Here is a 26,515-nt window from a genome sequence, read left to right on the forward strand (position 1 = left end):
TCAATCGTGACTGATGTCTTGTCCCTCTCAGCCCCATTAGAACATTGAACAGTACAGACCCTTCATCCCACGATGTTGTGTTGACCCGTGTAAACCGAATCCACCACAATCTACCCCTTCTCTACCTCACACCCATAACCCTCTATTTTTCTTACATCCACGTGCCTGTCTGAGAGACTTCTAAACGTCCCTATTGTACCGTCCTCCACCACCATCCCCCGCAACGCATTCCAGGCTTTATCTATTTTTCTGCCAACTTTTACCCCAACCCAACCTCAGATATACTTGGTCCATCTCTAGCATCTCTCTCCCCTTTCTCGATCTCTCTGTCTCCCATCTTGGGAGACAAACTCTCGACATACAACCTCTACAAACCTACCATCTCCCACAGCACCTCTTCCCACCCTGTCCCCTGTAAGGATTCCATTCCATTCTCTCAATTCCTCCGTCTCCGTCTCATCTGCTCCCAGGATGAACCCTTCCACGCCAGATCATCTGAGATGTCCTCCTTCTTCAAACAACGTGGCTCCCCCTCTACCTCTATCAATGTGGCCCGCACCTGCATATCCTCCATAACTGGTGGACGTGGCAGTTAGCGCAACTCTGTTACTGCTCCAGCGATTGGGACCGGGGTTCGAATCCCACGCTGTCTGAAAGGACTTTGTACATTCACCCCATGTCTGCATGGGTTTCCTCCCTCCCTTCAAAATGTTCTGGGGGTTATAGGTGTAATTGGGCGGCACGGACTCATGGGTCGAAAGGTCCTGTTACTGTTCGGGACATCCAGTTTTTTTTTTAAAATGCACATCTGCCCTGCCCCCCTCGTGCAACAAGGACAAGATTCCGCTTGTCCTCATCTACCACGCCTCCAGCCTCTGCATCTAACATAACTTCCTCATCCATTTCTGCCACCTACTGCGTGGTCCCACCACCAGACACACTATTCCCCTCTCCTCCCCTCCCAGACTTTTTCAGGAACCGCTCCCTCCATGACTCTCTTGTCCACTCCTCCCTCCCCACCAATCGTCCGATTGGCACCTACCCCGTGTCCTCAGGAGATGCTCCACTTGCACCTACACCTCCTCCCTCACCACTATTCGGGGCCCTAAACAGCCCTTCCAAGTGAAGCAACACCTCATTTGTGAATCTGTGGGGTTATCTACTGCTTCCGGCACTCCCACCCTGGTCTTATCTACATCGGAGAGTCTGGACACAGATTGGGACATCACTTTGTTGAGCATTTGGCTCTGTCTGCCATAATAGTGTGGGTCTCCCAGTGGCCACCATTTCAATTCCCCATCCCATTCCCTTGGTCTAACGCACTGCCTGACTGAGACCACCCGCAAATTGGAGGAACAACACCTCATCTTCCGACTGGGCTCCCTCCAACCGGTTGGCATTAACATCAACTTCTCCAGTTTCCATTAAAACTCCCCCTTTACTCCCCATCTATTTCCATGTCTCCTTCTGGACCAGTGGTTCTTGACCTTTATCTTTCCACTCACATCCCACTTTAAGTAATCCTTATGCCCTCGGTGCTCTGTGATTAGTAAAGGATTGCTTAATGTGGGTGGAAAGAAAAAGTTTGAAAATCACTGTTTTAATCGTCCCTCATTGACTTGCACGGTCTCAGAACCCCAAAGGAAATGGGCCGATGACAGTTTTTCTCAAGCAAAATATTTCAGTAACAATTGGGTCTAGAGCAGTGATTCTCGATCTTCCCTTCCCACCCACATCCCACCTTAAGTAATCCCTTTGCCATCAATGCTCTGTGATTAGTAAGGGACTTGATGAAGGTCTACACGATTGTGAGAAGCATGGATAGGGTAGACAGCCAGCACCTGTTTCCCAAGGCGGGAGTAGGAGAGGCGACATCGGGGTTGGATTTTTTTTTTACACACAGAGGACATGTGTACAAAGATAAGGGTGGAAAGTTTAGGGGAGACGTCAGGGGTAAGTTTTTTACACAGAGAGTGGTGGGTGAATGGAATGCCTTGCCGGGGACAGTGGTGGAGTCTCGCACAATCGGGATCTTTAAAATTCTCTTAGGCATGGACATGGATGTAAGAAAAATAGCGGGTTGTGGAGCGAGGTAGGATGAGGTTAGATTGTTGAATAGGCTTATATGGATTTAGTGCAACAATTGTGCAGGGAAGGGCCTGTATTGTTACATGTTCGATAATAACTGCATCTGGTTTGGAGACTTGAGACTAGAAAGCAGCCAACCTAGCCAGGTCCGTCACAGGCTCCGACCTCCCACCCACTCCAGACGACCTCAAGGAGGCAGCCAATATCACAAAGGACCCCCATCACCCTGGTCACAACCTCTTCTCACTGCTCCCTTCGGGCAGAAGGAACAGAAGCCTTGATCCCTTAAAAAAAAAGGAATGAAGGGACATGGGGGAAAAGGAGTTGAATCAATGATCAGACCAGCCACGATCTCATTGAATGGCTGATCAGGCTCGAAGGGCCGGATGGGCAACTCCTGCTCCTATTAGTTATGTAGGTTCAAGAACAGTTTCTTTCCAACAGCTATCAGGCTCTTGAAGTTCCCCATATATCTCCAAAACCCACTCATAAACTACTCCAGGACCACCAAAAGATCTGTCTGCCCTTTGAAATTTGCAGCCATGAATGTATTTTTAATCTGTCATTTTATATTTATTATCTGTTTTTCTGCCTTGCCTTTTTTTAAAAATTTTAAAATTAGATGTACCACTTGATAACAGGCCCTTATGGGCCATGAGCCCAGTTACAGCCAATTAACTTATCCCCCCCCCACTGGTATGTTTCGAACAGTGGGAGGACACTGGAGCCTCCCGGAAAAACCCATGCAGACACTGGGAGAACGTACAAACTCCTCACAGACAGCGCGGGATTCGAACCCCGGGAGAACGTACAAACTCCTCACAGACAGCGCGGGATTCGAACCCCGGTCACTGGTGCTGTGTAATTGAGTTGCGTTGACCCCTATGCTGATTGAGGTAATTTAATGTAAACCATTGTAGTTGGAGTACCTGACACAGCAAGTAGGTTCTTGTGAGCAAATTTAGTTTCTTGGGAGTCACCATCTCGGAGGATCTTTCCTGGACCCAACACCCTAATGACATCGTGAAGAAAGAAAGTCTGGTATGGGAACTCCCAATACCCCTGAGTGTAAAGCCCTCCTGAAGGTCATGGAGACAGCCCAGGACATCACAGGCAAAACCTTCCCCACTATCGAGAATATCTACAGGGAAGCCTGCCATCGGAGAGCAGCGCAATCAAGGACCGAACACACGCTCTGTTCTCACTGCTGCCATCAGGAAAGAGGTGTAGGTGCGACAAGACTCACTTCACCGGGTTCAGGAACAGTTACTACCCCTCCACCATTAGATTCCTCAACGACAAACTCAATCAGGGACTCATTTAAGGACTCTTGATCCTTCTTTTGTTCTCTCTGTATTGCACAATCAGTTCGTTTACATTCATTATCTGTTTACAGTTTTTGTTTTCATGCTTTACGCTGTATGCAGCTAATTCTTTGCACGACCAATTAGTGGTAATTCTGCTGTGCTTGCAGGAAAAAAAGAATCTCAGGATTGTATGTGATGTCATGAACGTACTCTGACAATAAATCTGAAATATGGAATTTAGTGCATCTGTACTTAAGGATAGGACAATAAACTCTCATTGATAATAGACCCTGGAGGAGCTCAGCAGGCCACGGAGCATCCACAGAAATGAAAGGGTTGCCAACGTTTTGGGTTTACCCTTTATTTTCTATGGGTGCTGCGTGACCTGCTGAGTTTCTCCAGCTTGTTTGTGCACTGCTCTCCACCCCACCGACTGCAGATTCCCTGTTTAAACTCTGATTGACCTTGATATTGAGTAATTGAAACACAGATCACGGAGGAACTCAGCCGGTCTCGCTGCGTCCGTAGTAAAGGTAAAAATTCCATTATTGTCGCATAATGCTACATTTAGAATGTGCCATACATGAAATTCTTTAACTTTTCTCTACCGTAAGGCAGACAGAGTCGCCACTTTGTCCAGCGCCCCTCACAGAAACTGACAGCACCTGGTGTTCCCAGGTGGTCTCCCCTCCAAGTACTGACCAGGCCTGAGCCTGCTTAGCTTCCCAGGCGTATCAGGCTATTAGGCTTCCTAGGAGGTAAATACGTAGAACCGACCTTTCGACCCAGAGCTCTTCAAGATATGAGGCCCGAAACGGTTCTATATCGTTACCTCCTGTGGATGCGGTGAGACCTGCTGAGTTCCTCCACCATTTCTGTGTTTTTACTACAATCTCCGTGGCTGCAGAGTTACATGTTTCACACAATTGATATTAGGGTGGGCAAAATAAAACTATTCTTGAACCTCGAGGTACTGGACTTGTGGCTTGTATAGGACTCTGGTATAGAAGATTACAGCACAGTACAGGCCCGTCGGTCCATGATGTTGTGCCGACCTATACAGACCTACCCAAAACACAACCAAACCCTCCCTACCTCTATTTTTCTTCCATCTGTGGGCCTGCCTAAGAGTCTCTTAAATGTCCTTAATGTTTCAGCCTCCACTGCCATCCCCAGTAATGTATTCCAGGTACCCACAACTCTCCAGGTAAAAAAATGTACCCCTGACGTCTCCCCTCCCTTCACTTTGTACAGATGTCCTCTCCTACTCCTGCCCTGGGAGACAGGTGCTGGCTGTCCACCCTATCTATGCCTTTCATAATCTTATAGACCTCTATGAAGTCTCCTCCCATCCTTCTACGCTCCAAAGAGAAAAGTCCCAGCTCTGTTAACCTTGCCTCATAAAGACTTGTTTCCAATCCAGGCAACGTCCTGATAAATCTCCTCTGCCCCCTCTCCATCACTTCCTCCTCACACTGTCGCGGTCAGGTACTTAACTGTGTCAGGAGCATTGCCGGTATCCGAGGCGACACACGGGAGTGATAGCACGTGCGCAGGTTGGTTCAGAAGGCTGCTTACGGGTGATGGATCTCAGGCACAGGAGGAGAAGAGTGACAGCGTCAGGATCACCCCTGTTGCAATGAGAGGGTCAGAAGAATTTGGCTGGGTGGTGTTTGGGGAGATGAACACAACGTCGGGTCTGAGAGGAATAAAGAGAGTCGACTCCACTGTGCTGAAAAACGAGTGAGTGTATTCTTTAAATTGTACTCATTCTCGGTAAATTACTGCAGCTCCAGCGTATCATAAATATTTTTTTATGTGGTCGGTAGGAGAGAAGTACAGAAGAAACCAAAACTTGACTGCCTCACGGGGAAGGGGCACCATAAATGTAGAGCAGAGTCTTGAGGAGAAAGAAAGGTTGAGAATGGCTGATCTAGACACTTAACCACTGTCGAAGACTCTGCTCCCACCACTCTGTCCGGCAGTGTATTCCTGGTCCTCCCCTCTCTCTGGGTGAAGAACTTTCCCCTTGCATCCCCTTTAATTTTTTTTTTGAATATTTTATTTATAATTATTCAAACTCAGTGTCAACAATCCATGATACTAAAAGCACACTGCGTTTTCCAATTATATACAAGCTTCACCCATCGAGTCCAATTATCCCCCCTCTCATTCCCACCCCCTCCCCCGTATCCCAACTAATATATCCAGAGACAAAATTAAATAGACAATTACCCTGAAAAGAGAGAGACAGCAAGAATAAGTTAGTCCTTGTCCCCTGTTCCTGTAGCATTTTACAGAGTCCCTTGACCTTCCAGACCTATTAGGGGACACAAGAGCCAAAAAATAAAACTAAACAATTACACATCAAAAATTCTTATGGAAAAGGAAGAACAAACTCAACGAAGAACAGAAATCATAGGATTCGTCGGGACCCAACCGCTGGTCCCCAGGTCTTTATATTTTTGTTACTCTACCCGATTAAGATGTATGGATCCCCCACCTCCCAAGGAGAGGGTAGACGGGAACAGTCAGAGCAACGAAGCACAAGGAACTGCACTATTTCTTTGCCCCTATATAACACAGGTATGGTTGCAAAATTTTAAGGAAGGTGTCATATTTCCTCCTCAAGTTCTCCAGGGGAACACAGCTCTGCATTTTCACATTCCAACACGCAGTGCCTGGATGAAAGTCCAACTTCCAAGTGACCACTATACACTTCCTGGCCACCGCCAAAGCAGTCAACACAAATTGGATTTGAAATTTGGACAACTTCATCGTAAGTCTCATGTCCATGATGTTTCCCAACAGGAACAACTCTGGGTCCTGTGGAAACTCTTTACCTCTGATTTTCTCGGACTCGGCCTAGGTCTACCCAAAAGTGTCTCACCTTGGAGCGTGACCTGGTTGAGTGCAGTAAGGTTCCTCCTGCCTCTATGCCACACCTAAAACATTGATCTGAAATTTCTGTCTTGGCCTTGTTCAATTTCTGTGGCGTATAGTACAACTGGTGTAGAAAATTATATTACACCAGCCTGTATCGAGTGTTAATAACTGAGGTCACACTGTCATGACACAGGTCTGACCAGCACCGTTCATCAATCATTACACCCAAGTCTGACTCCTATCTTTGCCTAGGTCTGTGAAGACCCGGCTTTGGGCTTTCCGCTTCGAGTGAGGAATGCATTGCCGCAGTAAACGTGTTCCCCTTTTGAATCAGGGCCTTCATGCCACTGCACTCCGGTAGGACCAGAGCTGGACCTAATTTGTCCCTTAAAGAAAGACCCTAACTGAAGATAGCAAAAGAATGTCCTGTCTGACAAATCATATTTATTTTTAAGCTGTTCAAATGACATAAGCTTCCCCCTGCTCGTAACCGTCCTCAATACACTTGATCCTTTTCCGGCACCAGGTGTCCAGGATCTTGTTATCTGTTGTCTATGGTATTAAGCCATTCTGAGACAGGGATGTTTTTGAAGACAGCCCTACTTTAAGCCCAATGCATTGATTGATCTTGTTCCACATATGAAGAGTATGTTTTAATAAGGAGGTGACTGTCGCCCAATTACAATTTGGAGGCCCATTTATAAATAAAGTCTTCTGCCATCTTCTCACCTATCGTGGGCAGACCAATTTGTGTCCAGGATGGTAAACCTCCTCCCTCAAAGTGTGAACCGATGTACCTCAGCTGTGCTGCCCAATAGTATTTCTTAAAGCTTGGTAATCTCATACCGCCAAGACGGTAATCCCAGATTAATTTCTGCATGGAGACCCTGGCTCCCCTCCTGTTCCAAATGACATTTGCTCTAATTCTTCACCCTAAATCTAACATCAAAAGGAGTGCAGTGCATAAACAGGCCCTTCGGCCCACAATACCTGTGGTGAACATGATGCATTCCAGGCACCCACAACTCTCTGTATAAAAAAAAATTTCCCCTAAACTTCCCTCCCTTCAGTTTGTACAGCTTCTGTACCTTCAGATTTCTGATTTATTGTCAGAGAACATACATGACATCACATACAACTCTGAGATTCTTTTACCCTGCAGGCCAGGCAGAATTACGTCTTATTGTAAGTGCAAAATATAACTTCTCAAATAAACAAATGTAAACAAGCTGACTCTGCAATACAGAGCGAGAAAAGAAAATCAATAAAGCGCACAAGTTAGGGTCCTTAAATGAGTCCCTGATTGAGTTTGTCGTTGAGGAGTCTGATGGGGGAGGGGGAGCAGCTGTTCCTGAACCTGGTGGTGCGAGTCTTGCCTGATGGCAGCAGTGCGAACAGAGCGTGTGCTGGGGTGATGTGGATACTTTAATGATCGCTGCTGCTCTCCGACGGCAACGTTCCCTCTAAGGTCTGAGTTCGCACGTAAATGGGTCACCCCTTCCACTTCCTCCTCCCCACCTCACTCGCATCAAGATGACTGTGTGCATCCCCACTGAACATAAATAAACTGCTTTCTCCTGCAATGCAAAATGTGCTTAAATTGAATCGTTTAAGTTTCCCAGAAGGTCTGGAGTCTTTGACGATTCTGGGCAACTGGATATTTGGCGCAGCTTTTAATTTGGTGTGGGCGATGTGCAGCTGCCTCGGGGCCTCAGTGCAAGGACTGACCTGTTTCATCTCTCCCAAACTCTCCTCATTATATGGAGTTTGAGCCTGATCCAGATCAGTGGAACATTCCACATCTGTCCTGTACCATTGCTTGAAAGATTGAAATGAAATTTCACTTCCCTGTGCAAGGGGAAATAAGAGCCTCTGACAAAGGCACTGTTTAATGCTTCAAACCTGGCCCAGCCCTCTGGCGAGCCCCACTCTCTCTGCCCGCAGGGTCACAGGACAGTAGGAGCCATTTGGCCCATCCATCCAGGTTCAGGTTTATTGTCACAGGTACCAAGATGAAGTGATAGAGGTTGCAGGTACAACAGGTTATTGAGAAGGCCAATGGAACGTTGGCCTTTGTCACTAGAGGAATTGAATTCAAGAGCAGGGAGGTCATGCTACAACTGTACAAGGTCCTGGTGAGGCCGCACTTGGAGTCTTGTGTGCACTTCTGGTCTTCTTACTTGAGGAAGGATATACTGGCCCTGGAGGAAATCCAGAGGAGGTTCACCAGGTTGATCCCGGAGATAAGGGGGCTGTCCTACGAGGAGAGACTAAATCGCCTGGGATTATACTCACTCGAATTCAGAAGAATGAGGGGAGATCTCATAGAAACATATAAAATTATGAAAGGGATGGATAAGATAGAAGCAGGAAAATTGTTTACACTGGTAGGTGAGACCAGAACTAGGGGACACAGCCTCAAGATTCAGGGGAGTTGATTTAAGACGGAGATGAGGAAAAACTCTTTTTCCCAAAGAGTCGTGAATCTGTGGAATTCTCTGCCCAGGGAAGCAGTTGAGGCGACTTCATTAAACATCTTTAAGGTTCAGATTTTTACATAAAAAAGGAATGAAGGGATATGGGGGGAAAAGGCAGGTGGGTGGAGTGGAGTCAATGGTCAGATCAGCCGTGATCTTATTGAATGGTGGAGCAGGGCTCGACGGGCCGGATGGCCTACTCCTGCTCCTAGTTCTCATGTTCTCAGACATAGTACAAGGAAGACACAGCCCAGGTGCGGAGTTACAGAAATCAGTTGGTACGGCACAAACGCTGCCGAACTTGACTCATGTGATGTTCATTCAGGAAACACAGAACCCTACAGCACAGAAATAGGCCCTTCAGCCCATGGAGTTAGGCTGCTGAGCCTTGCGTCAATAGTAGGTAAATTATTGCAAAGTGTCAAAGAGATCAGATATGGAAGCATCTGGATGGCCAGGGACTAATTCGGGATAGTCAACGTGACTTTGTCCGTGATAGGTTGCGTTTAACCAATCATAGAGTTTTTCAAGGAGGTTACTGGGAAAGTTGACAAAGAAAGGCTGTGGATGTTGTCTACGTGGACTTTAGTAAGGCCTTTGACAAAATCCCACAAGGGAGGTTAGTCAGCAAGGTTCAGACACCAGGTATTCATGGTGAAGTAGTGAACTGGATTCAACGATGGCTGGATGGGAGAAGCCAGAGAGTAGTGGTGGATGATGCTTCTCAGACTGGAGGCCTGTGACTTAGTGTCACAGGGATCGGTGCTGGGACCATTGTTGTTTGTCATCTATATCAGTGATCTGGATGATAACATGGTAAATTGGATCAGGAAGTTTGCAGATGACACTAGGATTGGAGATGTTGTGGACAGTGAGGAAGGTTTTCAAAGCTGCAGAGGGATCTGGACCAGATGGAAAAATGGGCTGAAAAATGGCCGATGGAATTTAATGGACAAGTGGGAGGTGTTGCATTTTGGAAGGACAAAACAAGAAAGGACGTACACGGTAAATGGTCGGGCACTGAGGAGTGGGGTAGAACAGAGGGATCTTGCAATTCAAATACATCATTCCCTGAAAGTGGAGTAGCAGGTGGACAGGGTTGTAAAGGGAGCTTTTGGCATCTTGGCCTTCATAAATCAAAGTATTGAGTACAGGAGTTGGATTCTTATGGTAAAGTTGAATAAGACATTGGTGAGGCCAAATTTGGAGTACTGAGTGCAGTTTTGGTCACCAAACTACAGGAAAGATATCAATAAGGCAGAAAAAGTGCAGAGAAGATTTACTAGAATGTTGCCCGGACTTCAGGTACTGAGTTACAGGGAAAGGTTAAACAGGCTAGGACTCTAATCCCTAGAGCGTAGAAGAATGAGGGGAGATTTGATAGAGGTATTTAAAATTATGAGGGGGGTAGACAGAGTAAATACAAGTAGGCTTTTTCCACTGAGGTTAAGTGGGGTACAAACCAGAGGACATGGGTTGGGGGAATATCGGGGGTACTTTTTCACTCAGAAAGCGGTGGGGGCATGTAATGAGCTGCCAGCTGAGGTGGTGAATGTGGGCTCAATTTTAACATGTAAGAAGAACTTGGACAGGTACATGGATGGGAGGAGCATGGAGGGACATGGACTGGGTGCAGGTGAATGGGACAAGGCAGAATAATAGTTCAGCACAGACTAGAAGGGATGAAGGGCCTTTTCTGTGCTGTAATGTTCTATGGTTTTATTTCTCTATCTCTGTGTTCAGTCTGTACAAAGTTCCGGCCTCCACCTCTCTCGGGGTGGGGGAGGACGCAGAGAGGAGGCATTTGTGCAGGTGCTGTTTTAAATGAATGGGCTCCTAATTTTGCCCCCCCCCCCACCCCCCCACCATTTCCTCCACCCAATCCCCGTATGTGACTCTCCCACTCTGTTATAATGGCCAGGCAGTCGAACTCCCTTCAGATTGTAAATACTCAGCAGATCAGGCTGCGTCTGTGGGAAGAGAAACAGCCCTTTTCATTTGTAAATTTTACATTTAAAGTTTTTAAATTTAACAGCACGGTTTTAGAGGGTTCTGGATAGACGTGTGAACATGCAAGGAATAGAGGGCTATTTACTGACCCTAGCAACTCACTCCCTTTCCTTCGTTCTCCCATTAAAAAGCTGTCTCCCTCAGCCCTCTGTCCCCCTCATCAACTCTCTCTCTTTCCCCACCCTGTATCCACCTATCACCTGCTAGTCCGTACTCCTCTCCCTTCTTCTCCTCCTCACCTCCATCTTAGTCAGGCCTCTGCCTGCTGTCCGACACTCCTGGCAAAGGGCCCGGGCCCGAAACGTCGACTGCCTTTAACTTCCTGCGGCCTGCTGAGTTTCTCCAGCACATCCGTGTACTGCACTCGACCCCGGCACCCGCAGAACCTTGTGTCAGCACCGGCGGCCGGGATTGAAACCGCGACCTCCGGCCGTACATCCACCACCCCCCCCCTCACCGCGAGGAGAGCAGGGCGGGAAGAAATCCTCCGCCATCCCAACGGGCTACCAGCAGGAGGGGCCGACTCCCTGCCCCTGTTTAGGGTGCCCTCGGTGACGGAGACGAGATCGGGCAGCACTCCACTCGAAGAGCTCCACGCTCGGGGGTCTCGGGCAGGGTGCACAGTGAGATTCAAGCCCTCCCACCCCGCTCAAAGCAAGGCTGTAGATCTCTGATCAAAGGTTTGCAAGGACTGCGTAGCATCAGGTATCAGTGATTACCCACGCTCATTGACAAGTAGGAAACATAATTAAGATATTATAGAAGAAAGTAATTTATCCTGTGTTATGTGCCAATCATTTCAGTTCAAGACAGTCATTAAAAGGCAGCTTCAGAGATGTGCTTTACCTTTAGCACATGCTACACCAGTTTTAAGGTTCGTAAATTATGTGATTTAATTTCCATTAACTACACGATAATCTGCAGAATGTGCCCAATTATAAAGATAAATGGAATTATCTGCCTTAAGCAATTATGGTGCCGGTGAGTTGCAGGTTTTCTGACTAGAGGCGGACGTGCATGGAACTGTCCGCTTGTAACCTGCAGTGTTCTCTCACCAAAAATTTTAACCCCTTGTGCTCACAGGCTGGGCCATCCAACTCACCACTTGCAGGAGAACCCTGCAGGTGATCCCGACACTCGACAACTCCTGCTGCAAAGTGGAGATTGTTGGACCATGTTGCGCTGTGGGAGGGGTAAAAACTCAATGCTGGAGAAACTCATCAGGTCAAACATGGTCCTTTATACAGTAAAGGTAACGATACAGAAACAACGTTCTGGGCTTCAGCCCTTCATCATGGTGTGAGAAAAATGTAGGCAGGCACCCGAACAAAGTGCTGAGGGGCACGGTCCCAAAGGCAGGTGGAGAAGGGAGGGAGGGCACGGCAGCAAACAGGGGGAGGGGGAGAAGGAAGGGGGTGGAGAGCTGGAGGAAAGGAAACAAAGGGAAGGGAGGGAGAATGGGGAGCAGGCTGGCAGAGACCGGAAATGTCAATGTTAATACCAACTAGTTGGAGGGGGCCCAGACGAGGGTCACAGTGTAACTGCTTCCCGAGTCGGTTCACCGACACCCCCGCCGCCTGTCACTTCTGCGGCCGGAAGGAGATGGGGTCCCTCCTGGAGGGGCTGCTCCTCGTTCTGGTTGCCCTTCAGCCCCACCCTCCTGATCTTCGGCTGCCCAGTGCAGAAGGGGACCAGGTGTTCAGTGGATCACCTTGTGGGGTTGGCAAAATTAGTGGAGGTGGTGGGCAGTCGAGAGTGTGGGGCAAGCTGATTGACTGCCTGTCTTTTGGGGTTACGTCCGGGTCCGTGTGGTGTTGGAGCAGGAACACGTGGTGTCCGAGGGGACGGTGGGCCCCCCAGGGGATCGCGTGGGAGGTTGACGGTGAAATCACGTTTAAATTTGGTGTGTAATAGAGAGTGGTCATGATAATTGCTCCTCCCAGTTTTTGCCACACGTTAATGATGGCTTTCAGCCCTGTATCAGTCCGCCACACTGATCCCACTGCCCTGCTCTCTCCTCACAGCCCTGTATCAGTCCCCTCACTGATCCCACTGCCCTGCTCTCTCCTCACAGCCCTGTATCAGTCCCCTCACTGATCCCACTGCCCCAGGTGCTTGTGTAGACCCAGAGGGCTGGGGAGCAGACTCACAACATTGCTCCACAGGGTCCTACAGCCTGGTACTGATACTGATGGCTCAGTACAGACTTGAAACAGCCTGCTAAAGGAGCCACTGATGGTTTTTTTAGATGGTGGATCCTCTTCTGTGCAGACTCTGTGGGGAGCAGCAGACTGGAGCAGGACACCTGAAACAGGTGGACACACCCCACCCCTCTCCCTTCCCCCTGAGGAGAAGCAATGGAGACAACTCTACAGGATGGCGACCATGGCAGCGGACCAACGAGGGGCTCAGCGGCTGTGGGACCCACACGGGCCGCTTGCGGGCTGCTGTTGACTTGCAGACGTGGCCCACTCCAGGCTGCTGGAGACTGGCTCATGATAACCAGGATTCGAGAGGTTGCTGAGGCAAGAAGGACCTCGGGCGCTGATCGTGTCCTTGATTTGTATCTGGAGCTCAGGATGTTGATGATCGAATGGAGGCCTGTGCGGCTGCAGAGGCTGCGGGAGGGCTGGAGGCGAATCCACGGACACTCGGTGACTCTGAAGGGTCTCTATTTTGCTTCTATTGTTAGGGGCGCTGGGAAATGCTCATGGTGACTCTTTGTTATCCTTATGGTGGGCAGTAGTTAAAGCAAATCATGAATGTTACCTGTTTAATGTATTATTACGTGACAGTAAAAGAAACCTTGACCTAGCCCAGACCCTGAGGTCCAGAGTTATGAGCGCAGCTCTGACCATCACATTATTATTCCACCCCCCACCCCCCTCTCTGACCTCCCTCCCTCTGCCTCCAACGCTATCCAGCCCCTCATCTTCTGACTGAGCACGGCGCCCCTTCCCTGCTCAAAGTAATGACCAGCAGCCACTCTCTCTCAGTTCACTGGTGTCGGCTGTGCGTCCCACCTATGCCAGACCCTTCCATTGTAGTCTCAACTCTGTCGAGCCCTCCCCCCTGTCCCTCCTTTGTCAGACAGCACAGTGCAGGCCTTTCGGCCCACAACGTTTTGCCGACCTACCTAAACCAAGTCCACAACCATCTACTCCTCATACCCTTAACCCCTCATTTTTCTTACATCCATGTGTCTAAGTGTCGGACACTGAAAGGCCTGGATAGAGTGAACGTGAAGAGGATGTTCCCCATGGTTTGGGACCAGAGGGCACAGTCTCAGAATACCCAAACATCGCTTTAGAACAGAGATGAGGAGGAATTTCTTTATCTGGAAGGGGTTGAATCTCTGGAATATGTTGCCGTTGATGGCTCTGGAGGCTTAGTCACGGGGAGGTTAGTCGGTTGGTGATCAGGAAGGGGAATCGAGGGTTGGGGGAGAAGCCAGGAGAATGGGGTTGTAAAGGACAGTGTCAGTCTCGATAGAATGGTAGATCAGACTCAATGGGCTGAATGGGCTCCCTCCATTCCAATACATAAAGTCTTTTAACTCTCCCTGTTGTACCAGCCTCCACCACCACCAACTCAGGGCATGAATTCCTGGTCCCAGCTATCAGCCGGATAAATTCTTTAAATTAAAAAGAAAATTATATTGGGCAGCACGGTTGGCGTAGCGGTCAGCGCAATGCTTTTACAGCACCAGCGACCCGGGGTTCAAACCCTGCACTCTCTGTAAGGAGTTTGTACGTTCTCCCCGTGTCTGCGTGGGTTTTCCCCGCAGGTTCCGGATTCCTCCCACCGTTCGACACGTACCAGGGGTGTAAATTGGGTGGCACGGACTCGTGGGCCGAAATGGCCTGTTACATTCTGTAAAAACAATTTACAACACCGAACGGGCCATTTGGCCCAACTTATTCATGCTGGCCAATATGACATTCTGGAATATTCCTAATTGCTGTATGTCTAAAAATATTGGTAATTTAAAGAAAACTATTTTCACTGGTGGGGGTCCAGAACTCCTCTACTGGTGTTCTCCGCATTCAGCTAGCACCTGGATTAGCCCTGGAGGAACTGTGGGGTACAGGGCTGCTGACCAAGAGCTCGGAATCAGGAGTAATCTAAAGTCTGTTTGAGTACAGCATAGTTACAGTGGGCTGAATGGCCTTCTCCCATGCTGAAAATTGCCACAACTGATGTAGTGCATGAAGCAGTAAAGGGGTGGGGGGGGGGGTGGGTAGTTGAAGATGAACAGCTTGGGAGAGAGGTCTGGACAGTGGAGGGGGATTTGTTGGAGTGTCCGAGCTGGTTCGGGGGTAGACGCTGTGTGTTCCCTCTCAGCCCCAGCAGTTGGTGCAGGGTGTGGTCACCAGCCCGAGGTGCAGCCACTCGTCCACTCCCCTGGAACATTTATTATCAAATTAATTTACTAATTGGTCTGAAGGAAGGGTTCATTTGAATTGGTAATGAAACCGGACAACATCTTCATTAGAAATGCATCATCTGGGGCCGTCCAGAAGTGCAGGCAGTGCCTTTGCAGCCCTGGGCCAGATGGTGGAGAGTTCGAGTCTCCTGACTGCCTGTCACTCGAGCTGTGTCAGTGTTGGTATCGAGCGCTCTCTCTCTCTCTCTCTCTCTCTCTCTCTCTCTCTCTCTCTCTCTCTCTCTCTCTCTCTCTCACACTCTCTGCCTCTCTGCTTCCAGAGGCAGCGGATGAATACCTGTGCCTGTGTCTGCAACGCCAATCTGGCACACATATGCACACACAAGCACATATTCACACTCACACAGTCTCTCACAGGCATTCACCCTCACATAGAAACTTCACATGCACAGATATTCTTATACTGTATTCACATGCATTCACATACACCAACAGAGAGCTTGTGTATACACAGACATTCATTTACATGCCTACAGAGACACACACACCCACAGACACACTCTCTCTCGCAGGAATTCATTCACACTCACAGAGAAAACTCATGTATGCCCACACGCACGTCCATATGGACCAGAGAGCTGGTAAGCGGGATTAGTGTAGTAGGAAGCTTGAGGTTCAGCATGGACACATTGGGCCGAAGGGCCTGTTTGTGTGCTGTACCAGACACTCGAGCAACCCCGAGGCAACTCCAGGGACCTGTGGCACAATTCTCCTTCCAAGAGACTCTCCCTGAGGAGACGAAGGGCTGACGTTCACACAGCCAGGGGTGTGGAGATGGGAGAGGAGACTGGGTGAGACGCAGAAGCAGCAGAATTCCTGGGGACCACAGCTCCTGTCTTGATAGAGGGGCATAGAACATCGAAAGAGGCAGACACCTTATTGAACTTGCCTGGGAACCAGACGTGCTCACTCTCTAATGTTGTATACTGAGATTAATTAGGATTTTTCCAAGGCTTTGAGGAACTGAGTTACAGGGAAATGTTAAACAAGTTAGGACTTTATTCCCTGAACCATAGAAGAATGAGATGAGAGTTGATAGAGGTACACAAAATTATCATGGGTATAGTAAATGTAGGTCGGCTTTTTCCACTGAGGGGAGGTGAGGTACAAACCAGAGGACATGGGTTAAGGATGAAAGAGGAAAGTTTAAGGGGAACCTTTCACACAGAAAGGGTGGTGGGGGTGTGGAACGAGCTGCCAGCTGAAGTGGTGAACGTGGGCACAATTTTAACATTTCAGAAAAAATTGGACTGGTGTGGATGGGAAGGGTATGGAGGGATATCAAGTCAGTGGGACTAGGCAGAAAAATAGTTTGGTAAAGACCAGAAGGGCCGAAGGGCCTGTTTCTGTGCTGTAATATACTCTGTTTCTGTGGCACGGTCACCCTGTGTATGAAGGGATCTCCCAGTAGGAGGGGGTGAGGGAAGGTTCACAGACAGATTGTTGGGGGGAGGGAGGAGGGGGTAGATTTGTTGCGTGAGGAGATTCCACACACCTTCTCGTGAATTTAGATGGATGAGATGAAGATGTGGGTTGGACACAAACGTGCTGGAGATACTCAGCGGGCAACCAAAGGAAGTGAAGAGTAACCAACGATTCAGGCTGGGGCCCTTCGTCAGGTGGAAACAACCCAAAACGTTGGTGACCCTTTTCTTCCTCTGGATCCTGCGCAACCTGTTGAGTTTCTCCAGCACATTTGTGTGTTGCACTCAACCCCAGCATCACAGCAAAATAACGGCCCTCCATTCCACATCACTGTCAAGTGCAAGAACATCAGTCCATTGGAAGGAATGCTGAGGAAATTCGCACATTGGAGCAACACATGTCAGCTTCCGTCTGAGCAACCCCCCAACCCAATGGCATCAACATCGACTTCTCCGGTCTTCATTAAGACCCCCCCCCCTCTTCCCCTTCTCCTTTCCTCTAATTCTCTCTCTCTCTCTTTTCCTCTCTCTCTCGGTCTCTCCTCTTTCTCTCGCTCTTTCTTTTTCTATCTTTCCTTTCCCTGTCTCTCTCTTTTCCTCTCTCTCGTTCTGTCTGTCTCTCTCTTTTCCTCTCTCTGTTTCACTCTCTCTCTTCTCTCTCTCTCTCTCTCTCCCCTTTTCCCTCTGTCTCCTTTCACAGAGCTAAAATCATTTCTCACCTTTCCTATTAACATATCCAACCTGCTTTTTCCTTATACCTTGAAGAAGGTCTCAAGCCCATAACATCAGTAATATATCTTTGCCTCCTCTGGACGACTGAGTTCTTCCAGCATTTCTGTGTGTTTTTACTGCAGAGGAGATTCACCAGGATGTCACCAGCACTGGAGGGTTTGAGGTACAGAGAGAAGGTGGATAGGCTGGGTCTTTGTGTCCCAGAGTGAAAGAGGCTGAGGGGTTTATTAGATCATGAGAGGGGCATAGAGCAGATGAACACTCTGTCTTTTTCCCAAGATAAGACCATTCTAGAATGAGAGGGCAAAGGTTTTGAGAGGAAATGGGGCAGGAACATGGTTGGGCAGAGCATGGAGGGCTATGGCAGGTCAGTGGGACAGAGCAGAATAAATAGTTTGGCACAGACTAGATGGGCTGACCGGCTTATTTCTGTCCTGCAGTGTTTCATGGTTCTGGGTTTAAGGTGAGGGGAGAGAGTTCAGAGATGGGCCTGAAGGGAAACTTATTTCACTCAGAAGGGGAGTTCGTATCAGGAACGAGCTGCCAGAGGAAGCTGTAGAAGTGGGTCTGAATACTATGTTCACATTAGGGCAGCACGGTTGGCGTAGTGGTTGGTGCAACGCCTTTACAGCGCCAGCGACTGGGGTTCAAATCCAGCGCTCTCCAAAAGGAGTTTGTACGTTCTCCCCATGTCTGCATGGGTTTTCCCTGGGCCTTCAGTTTCCTTCCACTGTTTGAAATGTACCGGGGTGGGGGGGAGGGGGGTGTAGGTTAATGGGGTGTAAATTGAGCAGCACAGATTCATGGGCCAAAATGTCTAACGTCTAAATTTTTTTAACATTCTGACACGTTTCTGGATACGAAGGGTTTAGATGATATGGACCAAATGTAGACAAATGGGACTAACCCAGAATGCCACATTGGCCGGCATAGATGAGATGAACTGAAGACCCTGTTCTGTGATTTGATGACAATATGACCCCATTTGTACTTTTCCTATATTAATCCATGTCACCATAAGACGTAGGAGCAGAAATAGGCCATTCAGCCCATTGGGTCTGCCCCACCATTTAATCATGAGCTGATCCATTTCCCCACTCAGCCCCACTGCCTGGCCTTCTCCCCATAACCTTTGATGCCCTGGCTTGTCAAGAACCTAAACCCAATGACCCGGCCTCTGCAACCTCCTGTGGCAACAAATTCCACGGTTTCCCCACCCTCTGGATAAAGAAATTCCTTCACATCTTTGTTCTAAGCAAACGATCTTTGATCCTGAAGTTACGCCCACTTGTCCTAGACTCTTCCACCATTGGAAGCAACGTGTCTGCATCTATTCTCTCCACTGCCTTCCAATGTTCAAAATGTTTCATTGAGAACCCCCCCTCATTGTCCTAAATTCCAAAGCTCCTCATTTGATAACCTTTTCATTGCTGGAATCATCCTTGTGAACCTCCTCTGGACCCTCTCCAACGTCAGCTCACCAGTTGTCCCATGTGAAGTCCCACCTTGTGCTTCAACTCTTCCCAGATTCTACTGCTCACCTACTTAATAGAGCAATTTATTGGGGACAGTTAACTAATCAAAAAGAGATCCCACTGCCTCACTCTCTCCCCTCTGTCCTGTATCAGTCCCCACTCTGATCCCACTGCCCCGCTCTCTCCTCTCTGCCCTGTATCAGTCCCCACATTGATCCCACTGCCCCGCTCTCTCCCCTCTGCCCTGTATCAGTCCCCACACTGATCCCACTGCCCCACTCTCTCCCCTCTGCCCTGTATCAGTCCCCACACTGATCCCACTGCCCCGCTCTCTCCCCACATCCCTGTATCAGTCCCCACACTGATCCCACTGCCCCGCTCTCTCCTCTCTGCCCTGTATCAGTCCCCACACTGATCCCACTGACCCGCTCCTTCCTCTCTGCCCTGTATCACTGTCCACTCTGATCCCACTGCCCCGCACTTTCCCGTCTGCCCTGTATCAGTCCCCACTCTGATCCCACTGCCCCGCTCTCTCCCCACATCCCTGTATCAGTCCCCATACTGATCCCACTACCCGCTCTCTCTCCCCTCTTCCCTGTATCAGTCCCCACTCTTATCCCACTGCCCCGCTCTCTCCCCTCTGCCCTGTATCAGTCCGCACACTGATCCTACTGCCCCGCTCTCTCCCCTCTGCCCTGTATCAGTCCCCACACTGATCCCACTGCCCCACTCTCTTGATAGCTCTTTATCAGACTCTGCAAGCTTTCTTACTGAAAACCCTAAAAGAACTGACTGACTGAGATGTTTGCGATGAATCTTACTTTAACGTATTACTTGAAAGTAAATATCAACACTCACAAGTACCATCATAACTTTGAAAAACTGTACATTGTGCCATTGTAGGGGAGCACCTTGTAGTGATCTTTCAGGGATCGCAAGAGTTGGAGATGGCTCCAGTGGACTGATATATTGCAAATTTCACTACACTTTTTAAGAAGGGAGAAAATTATAGACCAGTTCGCCTGACTTCAGTGGTTGTCAAGATTCTAGAGTCCATTAAGTAGGATGAGGTTTCAAGGTATGTGAAATTACTCGGTGAAATAGGCCATGGTTTCAATTCAGGGAGATCTTGCCTGATAAATCTGTCAGGAGTTCTTTCCGGAAGAAACAAGCAAAGGAGAGTTAGTGGAATTTTTTAATATACAGCACGGTCAGGCCCTTTTGGCCCACAAGTCCATGCCGCCCGATTTACCTACAACCCTGTATGTTTTGAAGGGTGGGAGGAAGCCAGAGCCCCTGAGGAAAACCCACGCAGACATGGGAAGAATGTACAAACTCCTTACAGACGGTGCAGAATTCGAACCCCAGCCCCGATCGCAGGCGCTGTAACGGCGCTGCGTTGACCGCTACATCAACCGTTCCACCCCTTGGACTTTCAGCAGGCCTTTGATGAGGTGCCACCATGACGCTGCTAAACAAGATAGGGCCCCATGGTACTTTAGTAACAGAACCAGCATGGATAGAGGATTGGGTGACTGGCAGAAAGTAGTGTGGGAATATAGGGGAGCCTTTTCTGGCTGGCTGCCGGTGACCAGTGGTGTTCTGTGGGGGACGGTATCGGGTCCACTACTTTTCACGCTGTATATAAATGATTTAGATGACTGTGGCCAAGTTTGTAAATTATGCAAAGATAGGAGGAGGGGTGGGTGGGGTTGAGGAAGCAGAGAGTCTGCAGAACGACATGGACAGGTTGGGAGAAGGGGCAAAGAAATGACAGATGGAATAGAGCGTGGAGAATGTATGGTCAGGCAGTTTGGTGGAAGGAATGAAGAAATACACTATATTGTAAATGGGGACTGAGTTCAGAGAGTGGAGTGGAGGAAAGGGATTTGGGAGCCCCAGTGCAGGATTCCCAAAAGGATAACTTGCATGTGCAGTCCATAGTAAGGAAGGCAAATGCAATGTGAGCATTCATTTCAAGACAACTCGAATATTAAGGCAAGGATGTAATGCTGAGGAGCTTATAAGGGATTGGTCATTTGGAGTTTTGGGTCCCATATCCGAGGAAGGGTGTGCTGGCTTTGGAGAGCGCCTAGAGAAGATGTACAAGAACGAAACCAGGGATGAGATGGAAGGACAAGGGGGGTATCTCATCGAAGACGACCGAATATTGAAAGGGTAGGATTGAGTGGACGTGTAGAAGATGTTTCCAGTAGAGGGAGAGCCCAGGACCAGAGGGAACAGCCTCAGAATAAAAGGACATTCCTTTAGAATGGAGAGGAGACATTTCCTCAGCTGGAGAGAGGCGAATCTGTGGAATTTGTTGCCACACGCAGCTTCTTCCCTGCTGCCATCTGATTCCTGAACGTCAATGAACCAAAGACACCGCCTTACTGTTCATCCACTACTGTTGTTAATTTATGCAGAAAAAGTCAAAGTGAGGCAGTTTCTGCGGTTCATTGTCCATTCAGGAATCGGATGGCGGAGGGGAAGAAGCCGTCCTTGTGCCGCTTGGTGCTCGTCTTCAGGCTCCTGTACCTCCTTCCTGATGGTAGCAGAGTGAAGAGGTCATGGCCTGGGTGGTGGGGGATCCTTGAGGATAGAGGTTCCTTTCTTGACCACCTCTTGTAGATATGTAGAGAGTGTGGAGCATTGGGCTAAGCACACATCCTATAGGTGTTCCTGTGTAAAGCCCGAAACGTTGGCCATGTTCGTATCTTTTGCCATGTTTGACCTCCTGAGTTTCTCCAGCATTTGGTTCTTTGTATCTGTGTTGATTGTCAGTGAGGAGGAGACGTCACTGATCCGCACTGAGTGTGGTCTTCTGATGAGGATCCAGTTGGAGAAGGAGGTGCAGAGGCCCAGGGTTTGAAGCTTGCTGACCAGCACTGAGGTACAAAAGCTACCCTGATCTTATTGTGTTATACGAACTGCAAAAGGGCCTAAGTGGCCTCTTCCTGAATCTTCGCCTCCCATGAGGGTTTCAGCATCTCTTTCTCCTCCGCTGGAGAGGCCAGCGCATCTGAGCCTCACTCGGGAATTAGTGCTCCATGGGCCAGAGGGAAGGAAAAGGTGAAATGGAATCTTTCATTTAAAATTCCGTCTGGCCTGCCAGCTCGGGTGTTGGTGAAATGTTCACCGGAGAGGTGGTTAAATAAAACTTGTGTGCACGGGACAGAAAGGTCTCTGTTGCCCTTAAGGAGAGTCCTGGCAGCGGGACAGGATACTATTTACACAGGTGGGTCATGCCTGAAATATCTTGCTGTTCTAGTCTCCCTGGGGTGGTGGAATACAGTGAGCTCCACCAGATCTCAGCAGGTTGGATTGAAGAGGAAGGGGCAGGGCGCAAGTTGTTTCGGTGCAGACTTTGCCTAAATCCGCACCAGAGTGAGACGTTACATTTTTAACAATCCTGAGGTGGGGGGAAACTATTCAGACCAGTGGCCCAGAATATTAATGAGCTGTGATGTACAGTGTGTTTTTTTAAAATTAAATTTAGTCGTATAGCACAGTAACAGGCCATTCCAGCCACCCAATTAACCTACACCACCCCAGTATCTTTTGAACGGTGGGAGGAAACAGAGCCCTCAGGGGAGACCCACACAGACACAGGGAGAGAGCGTACTAACTCCTTACAGACAGCGTGAGATTTGAACCCTAGTCCCAGATCCTGGCGCTGTAACAGCGTTGCTAACCATGCTGGTGAATAAAATAAATAAATAGCTAGATACTGTTTATTGTTGTACAATAAACAGAAGTTGCCTTTAGCTTGTCATAAGACAAGATTCACCATCAGCGTTGCCCGATGCCCCTTACAGTCGGAGATAGAGAAGCAAAAGAGAATCCCTTCAGAGTCACTGAGTGTCCGTGGATTTGCTTCCAGCGCCTCCCACGGCCTCTGCAGCCCCACAGACTCCTGTTCGATTTCCAGATCCAAATCTCCGACACGATCAGGCACCCGAGTGCCTTCAGGAGCCCTTCTTGCCCTCAGCACCTTCTGGTATCCAGGTTCCGATACCTGGCTCTCACGCCCAGTTTCCAGTGCCCACAGCCTGGTGTGAATTCTTTGATCTCAAGTCACCAGCGGCTCCTCGCCCACAGCTCGCTGCCTGTGTGTGTCCTTCAACCGCAGAGGCCTTCGCTGGTCCGCCGCCGTGGTCACCATCCTTAAAAAAATTTAAAACCCTCTATTTGTCTTTCATCCATGTGTCTGTCTAAGAGTGTTTTAAATGCCCCCAATGTTTCAGCTTCCACCACCATCCCCAGCAAGGCACTCCAGGCCCCCACAACTCCTCTGCTTCTCCTTCTCAACGGGGGGCATGGGCTGATCTCCCATTCCTGATGCCCTGCGCCAGTCCACTGTTCCCCTCATGGCCGCTGCCGAACACAGGCGCCGTCCTCTCGGGCCCAGGCCCTGTGGTCGCAGGATTTTAAATAAAACACCGTCAGCTCCTTTAACAAGCCTGTACGGAGCTGATATCAGTCAGACTTGGCAGTAGGACCCCACGGGGAGCGATGTGTCCCCACTCTCCTTGGGTTCAGATGAATTTAGTTGTGGCCCGTGACTTTTTCCCACACCTTTTTGAAGGGCTCAAGCCTGAAATGTTGCTTCTGTATCTTTATCTCTCCTACATAAAGTACAGTGGTCCCACCTTATTGGTGGTTTCACTTACCGCGGTTTCGGTTACTGTCTGAAAATATTAGATGGGAAATCCCAGAAATAAGTTTGAAATTGCACACTGGTCTGAGTAGCATGAAGTGCTCTTGCACCGGCCCACCCAGGACGTGAATCATCCCTTTGTCCAGCGTATCCAAACTGTACACACGACCCGTCCGTTAGTCACTTACTAGTCGTCTCGGTTATCAGATCGACTGTAACCCTTTGTCTTAAATATTGTTATAATTGTTCTATTTGACTATTGGTTATTCTTATACTCTTATTGTACCTGACTTATAAATTAAACTTTATTGTCGGTGTGTATGTATAGGGAAAAACATAGGGTTTGGTACTATCCATGACTTCAGGCATCTGCTGGGGGTCTGGGAACATATCTCCCACAGGGAAGGGGGGGAACTATTGGACCCTGTGTGGCCTGCTGAGTTTCTCCAGCATTGTATTTTTACTTCAACCGTGGTGTCTGCAGCCTTCCCTCTTTTACCTGTGACCGTGCAGGGAATAGAGGGTTATCACATGCAAGCAGCAAAGTGTGAGTTTAATTTGGGCATAGTGGGTCAGTGCAGACAGGGCGGGCCGAATTGTACAGAGGATGTGGAGAGGCTGCAGAAGGATATAGTTAAGTTAAATGAGTGGGCAAAGGTCTGGCAGATGGAGAACAATGTTAGTAAATTCGAGGTCATCCACTTTGGCAGGAAAAATGGAAGAGCAGATTATTAACTAAATGGTGAAAAACGTCAGCTTGCTGTAGTGCAGAGGACTTGGGAGGGCTCGTGCATGAATCACAAAAAGTTGGGTTGCGGGTACAACAGATTATAAAGAAGGCAAATGGAATATTGGCCTTCATCGCTAGAGGAATTGAATTCAAGAGCAGGGAGGTCATGCTGCGACTGTACAAGGTCCTGGTGAAGCCGCACCTGGAGTCCGGTGAGCAGTTCTGGTCTCCATACTTGAGGAAGGATATACTGGCCTTGGAGGCAGTCCAGAGGAGGTCCACCAGGTTGATCCTGGAGATGAGGGGGTTGACCTACAAGGAGAGACTAAATCACCTGAGATTGTACTCACTCAAATTCAGAAGAATGAGAGGAGATCTTATAGAAACATATAAAATTATGAAAGGGATGGATAAGATAGAGGCAGGAAAATTATTTTCACTGGTAGGTGAGACCAGAACTAGGGGACACAACCTCAAGATTCAATGGAGTAGATTTAAGATGGAGATGAGGAAAAATTGTTTTTCCTAGAGAGTCACGAATCTGTGGAATTCTCTGCCCAGGGAAGCGGTTGAGGCGATTTCATTAAACATCTTTAAGGTTCAGTTGGATAGATTTTTACATAAAAAGGAATGAAGGGATATGGGGGAAAGGCAGGTTGGTGGAGTTGAGTCAATGGTCAGATCAGCCCTGATCTCATTGAATGGTGGAGCAGGCTCGATGGACTCCTGCTCCTATCTCTGATGTTCTTATATACCTGTGCTGCTCTACGTAACCCCTCTAGTGAGAAGCTCCTAGGGTGCTGTCAGGGAACGGGCTTGGAAAATGAATGGCAATTCCATTCCAAATCAGGGTGGTGAACAACTTGGGGGAGGGGGGTGGGTAGAGGCCTGCAGGGGGTGGTATTTCCGTGAGCCTCCACCCTTAGTGATACAGATGGCGGGTTTGGGAGGTGCTGTTAGAGTTGCTGGGGTGAGAAATCGGTGCTTAAAGCGATGGACACCTCGGGTCAGACTGTCTCACAAACTGACCTCCCCTTCACCAAATTCGTCGGCGCCTCCTGCTGTCTCGGGAAAGTTACCAGGGTGGTGGTGGAGCCTGGTACAATTGGCACATGCAAAAGATTGTTAGGCATGTGGATAAATGATGGGTGTGAGGGAAGGAAAGGTTAGATTGTTGTGGAGTAGATTTTATTGGTCAGTACAAGATCATGGGCTGAAGGGCCTGCACTGTAATGTTCTACGTTCCATCTAGAACAGAGAGTTGTTCTGGTCCTTATCTTTTACCAAGCACGTTATCCTTCATCATTTCTACCAGCTCCTATGTGATCTCACCACCAGCCATATCTCCCCCAGGGGATTACGTTTCTATGGGTCAGCTCAACATTGTGGGCTGAAGGGCCTGTCCTGTGCTGTAATGCTCTATTCAAAGTCCTTTTGCACCCCACCCCGGTCGTACTCTCTTCTTCCCCCTATCGTCGGGCAGAAGTGCATGAGGTTGAAAGGACAGAGCTCCAGATTCAAGGCTAGTTTCTTTCCTGCTGTTATTGGACTCGTGCATGGGCCCCCCATTGATGCTCTTGCACTGTTTAACTCTGCTTCTTCTGAGATTTGCATTTTGAAACACAACACCCTGCACCGTGACTCTGCAGCCTTCACAACCTGCTCTAACCGCAAAACAGCACATTCTATGACTGGTACATGACAATCAATTCTGATTCTGTGCTTAAAAATGGGTTGACCTGTCTGGATTGCACACAGAACCAAGCCTGTTAGGGCATCTCGGACAATTAATTCCCTCTGCCTGAAGGAATGCCTCCACAGAGGGTGGTGGGAGTGAGGAACACGGTTCTGGGGGAATGGGAAGAGGTGCACACAACTGCAATGTTTAACAGTCGTTTAGATGGGTACCTGGTTGGGGAGATGTAAGGGATAGAGGGCAGGTGGGACTGGCTTCGATAAACAACCTGGTCAGCATGGACGAGTTGGGTCGAAGAGCCTTTCTCTGTGTTGGATCTCACTCAGCATGGAAGGAAGTTTTCCCTGGAATCCAGTGGAGGCACAGGGGGCTGGAATTTTACATAGAACGTTCCAGCACAGTACAAGCCCTTCATCCACCATGTGGTGTCGACCTCTGCAAACCTACTCCATAACAATAAGTGTTTCAGCATGGACAAGAAGGACCGTCCGTGATGGCTTGTTTCCGTGCTGTAATGGTTATATGGTTAACAATTTTAACCAGTTGTTCTCAACCCTTTTCTTTCCACTCACATCCCACTTCA

General features: G+C 48.7%; 1 protein-coding gene across 3 annotated transcripts in view; it reads left to right on the forward strand.

The window, feature by feature from the left end:
• The window catches only part of LOC138755856 (zinc finger protein 521-like), a 421,662-nt gene that overhangs the window by 206,573 nt on the left and 188,574 nt on the right, over positions 1-26,515 (forward strand). Inside the window, exon 2 of one of the 3 annotated variants that reach the window (XM_069922586.1) lies at positions 13,017-13,307. The exons of the other annotated variants lie outside the window; for them this stretch is intronic. Coding sequence (XP_069778687.1) covers positions 13,017-13,292 — 276 coding nt within the window. The 3' untranslated portion in view covers positions 13,293-13,307. Of the gene's footprint in view, positions 1-13,016; positions 13,308-26,515 lie in introns of those variants that run through there. 3 annotated transcript variants of the gene reach the window in all.

Source organism: Narcine bancroftii, chromosome 2 (assembly GCF_036971445.1).
Source record: "Narcine bancroftii isolate sNarBan1 chromosome 2, sNarBan1.hap1, whole genome shotgun sequence".
NCBI lineage: Eukaryota > Metazoa > Chordata > Chondrichthyes > Torpediniformes > Narcinidae > Narcine > Narcine bancroftii.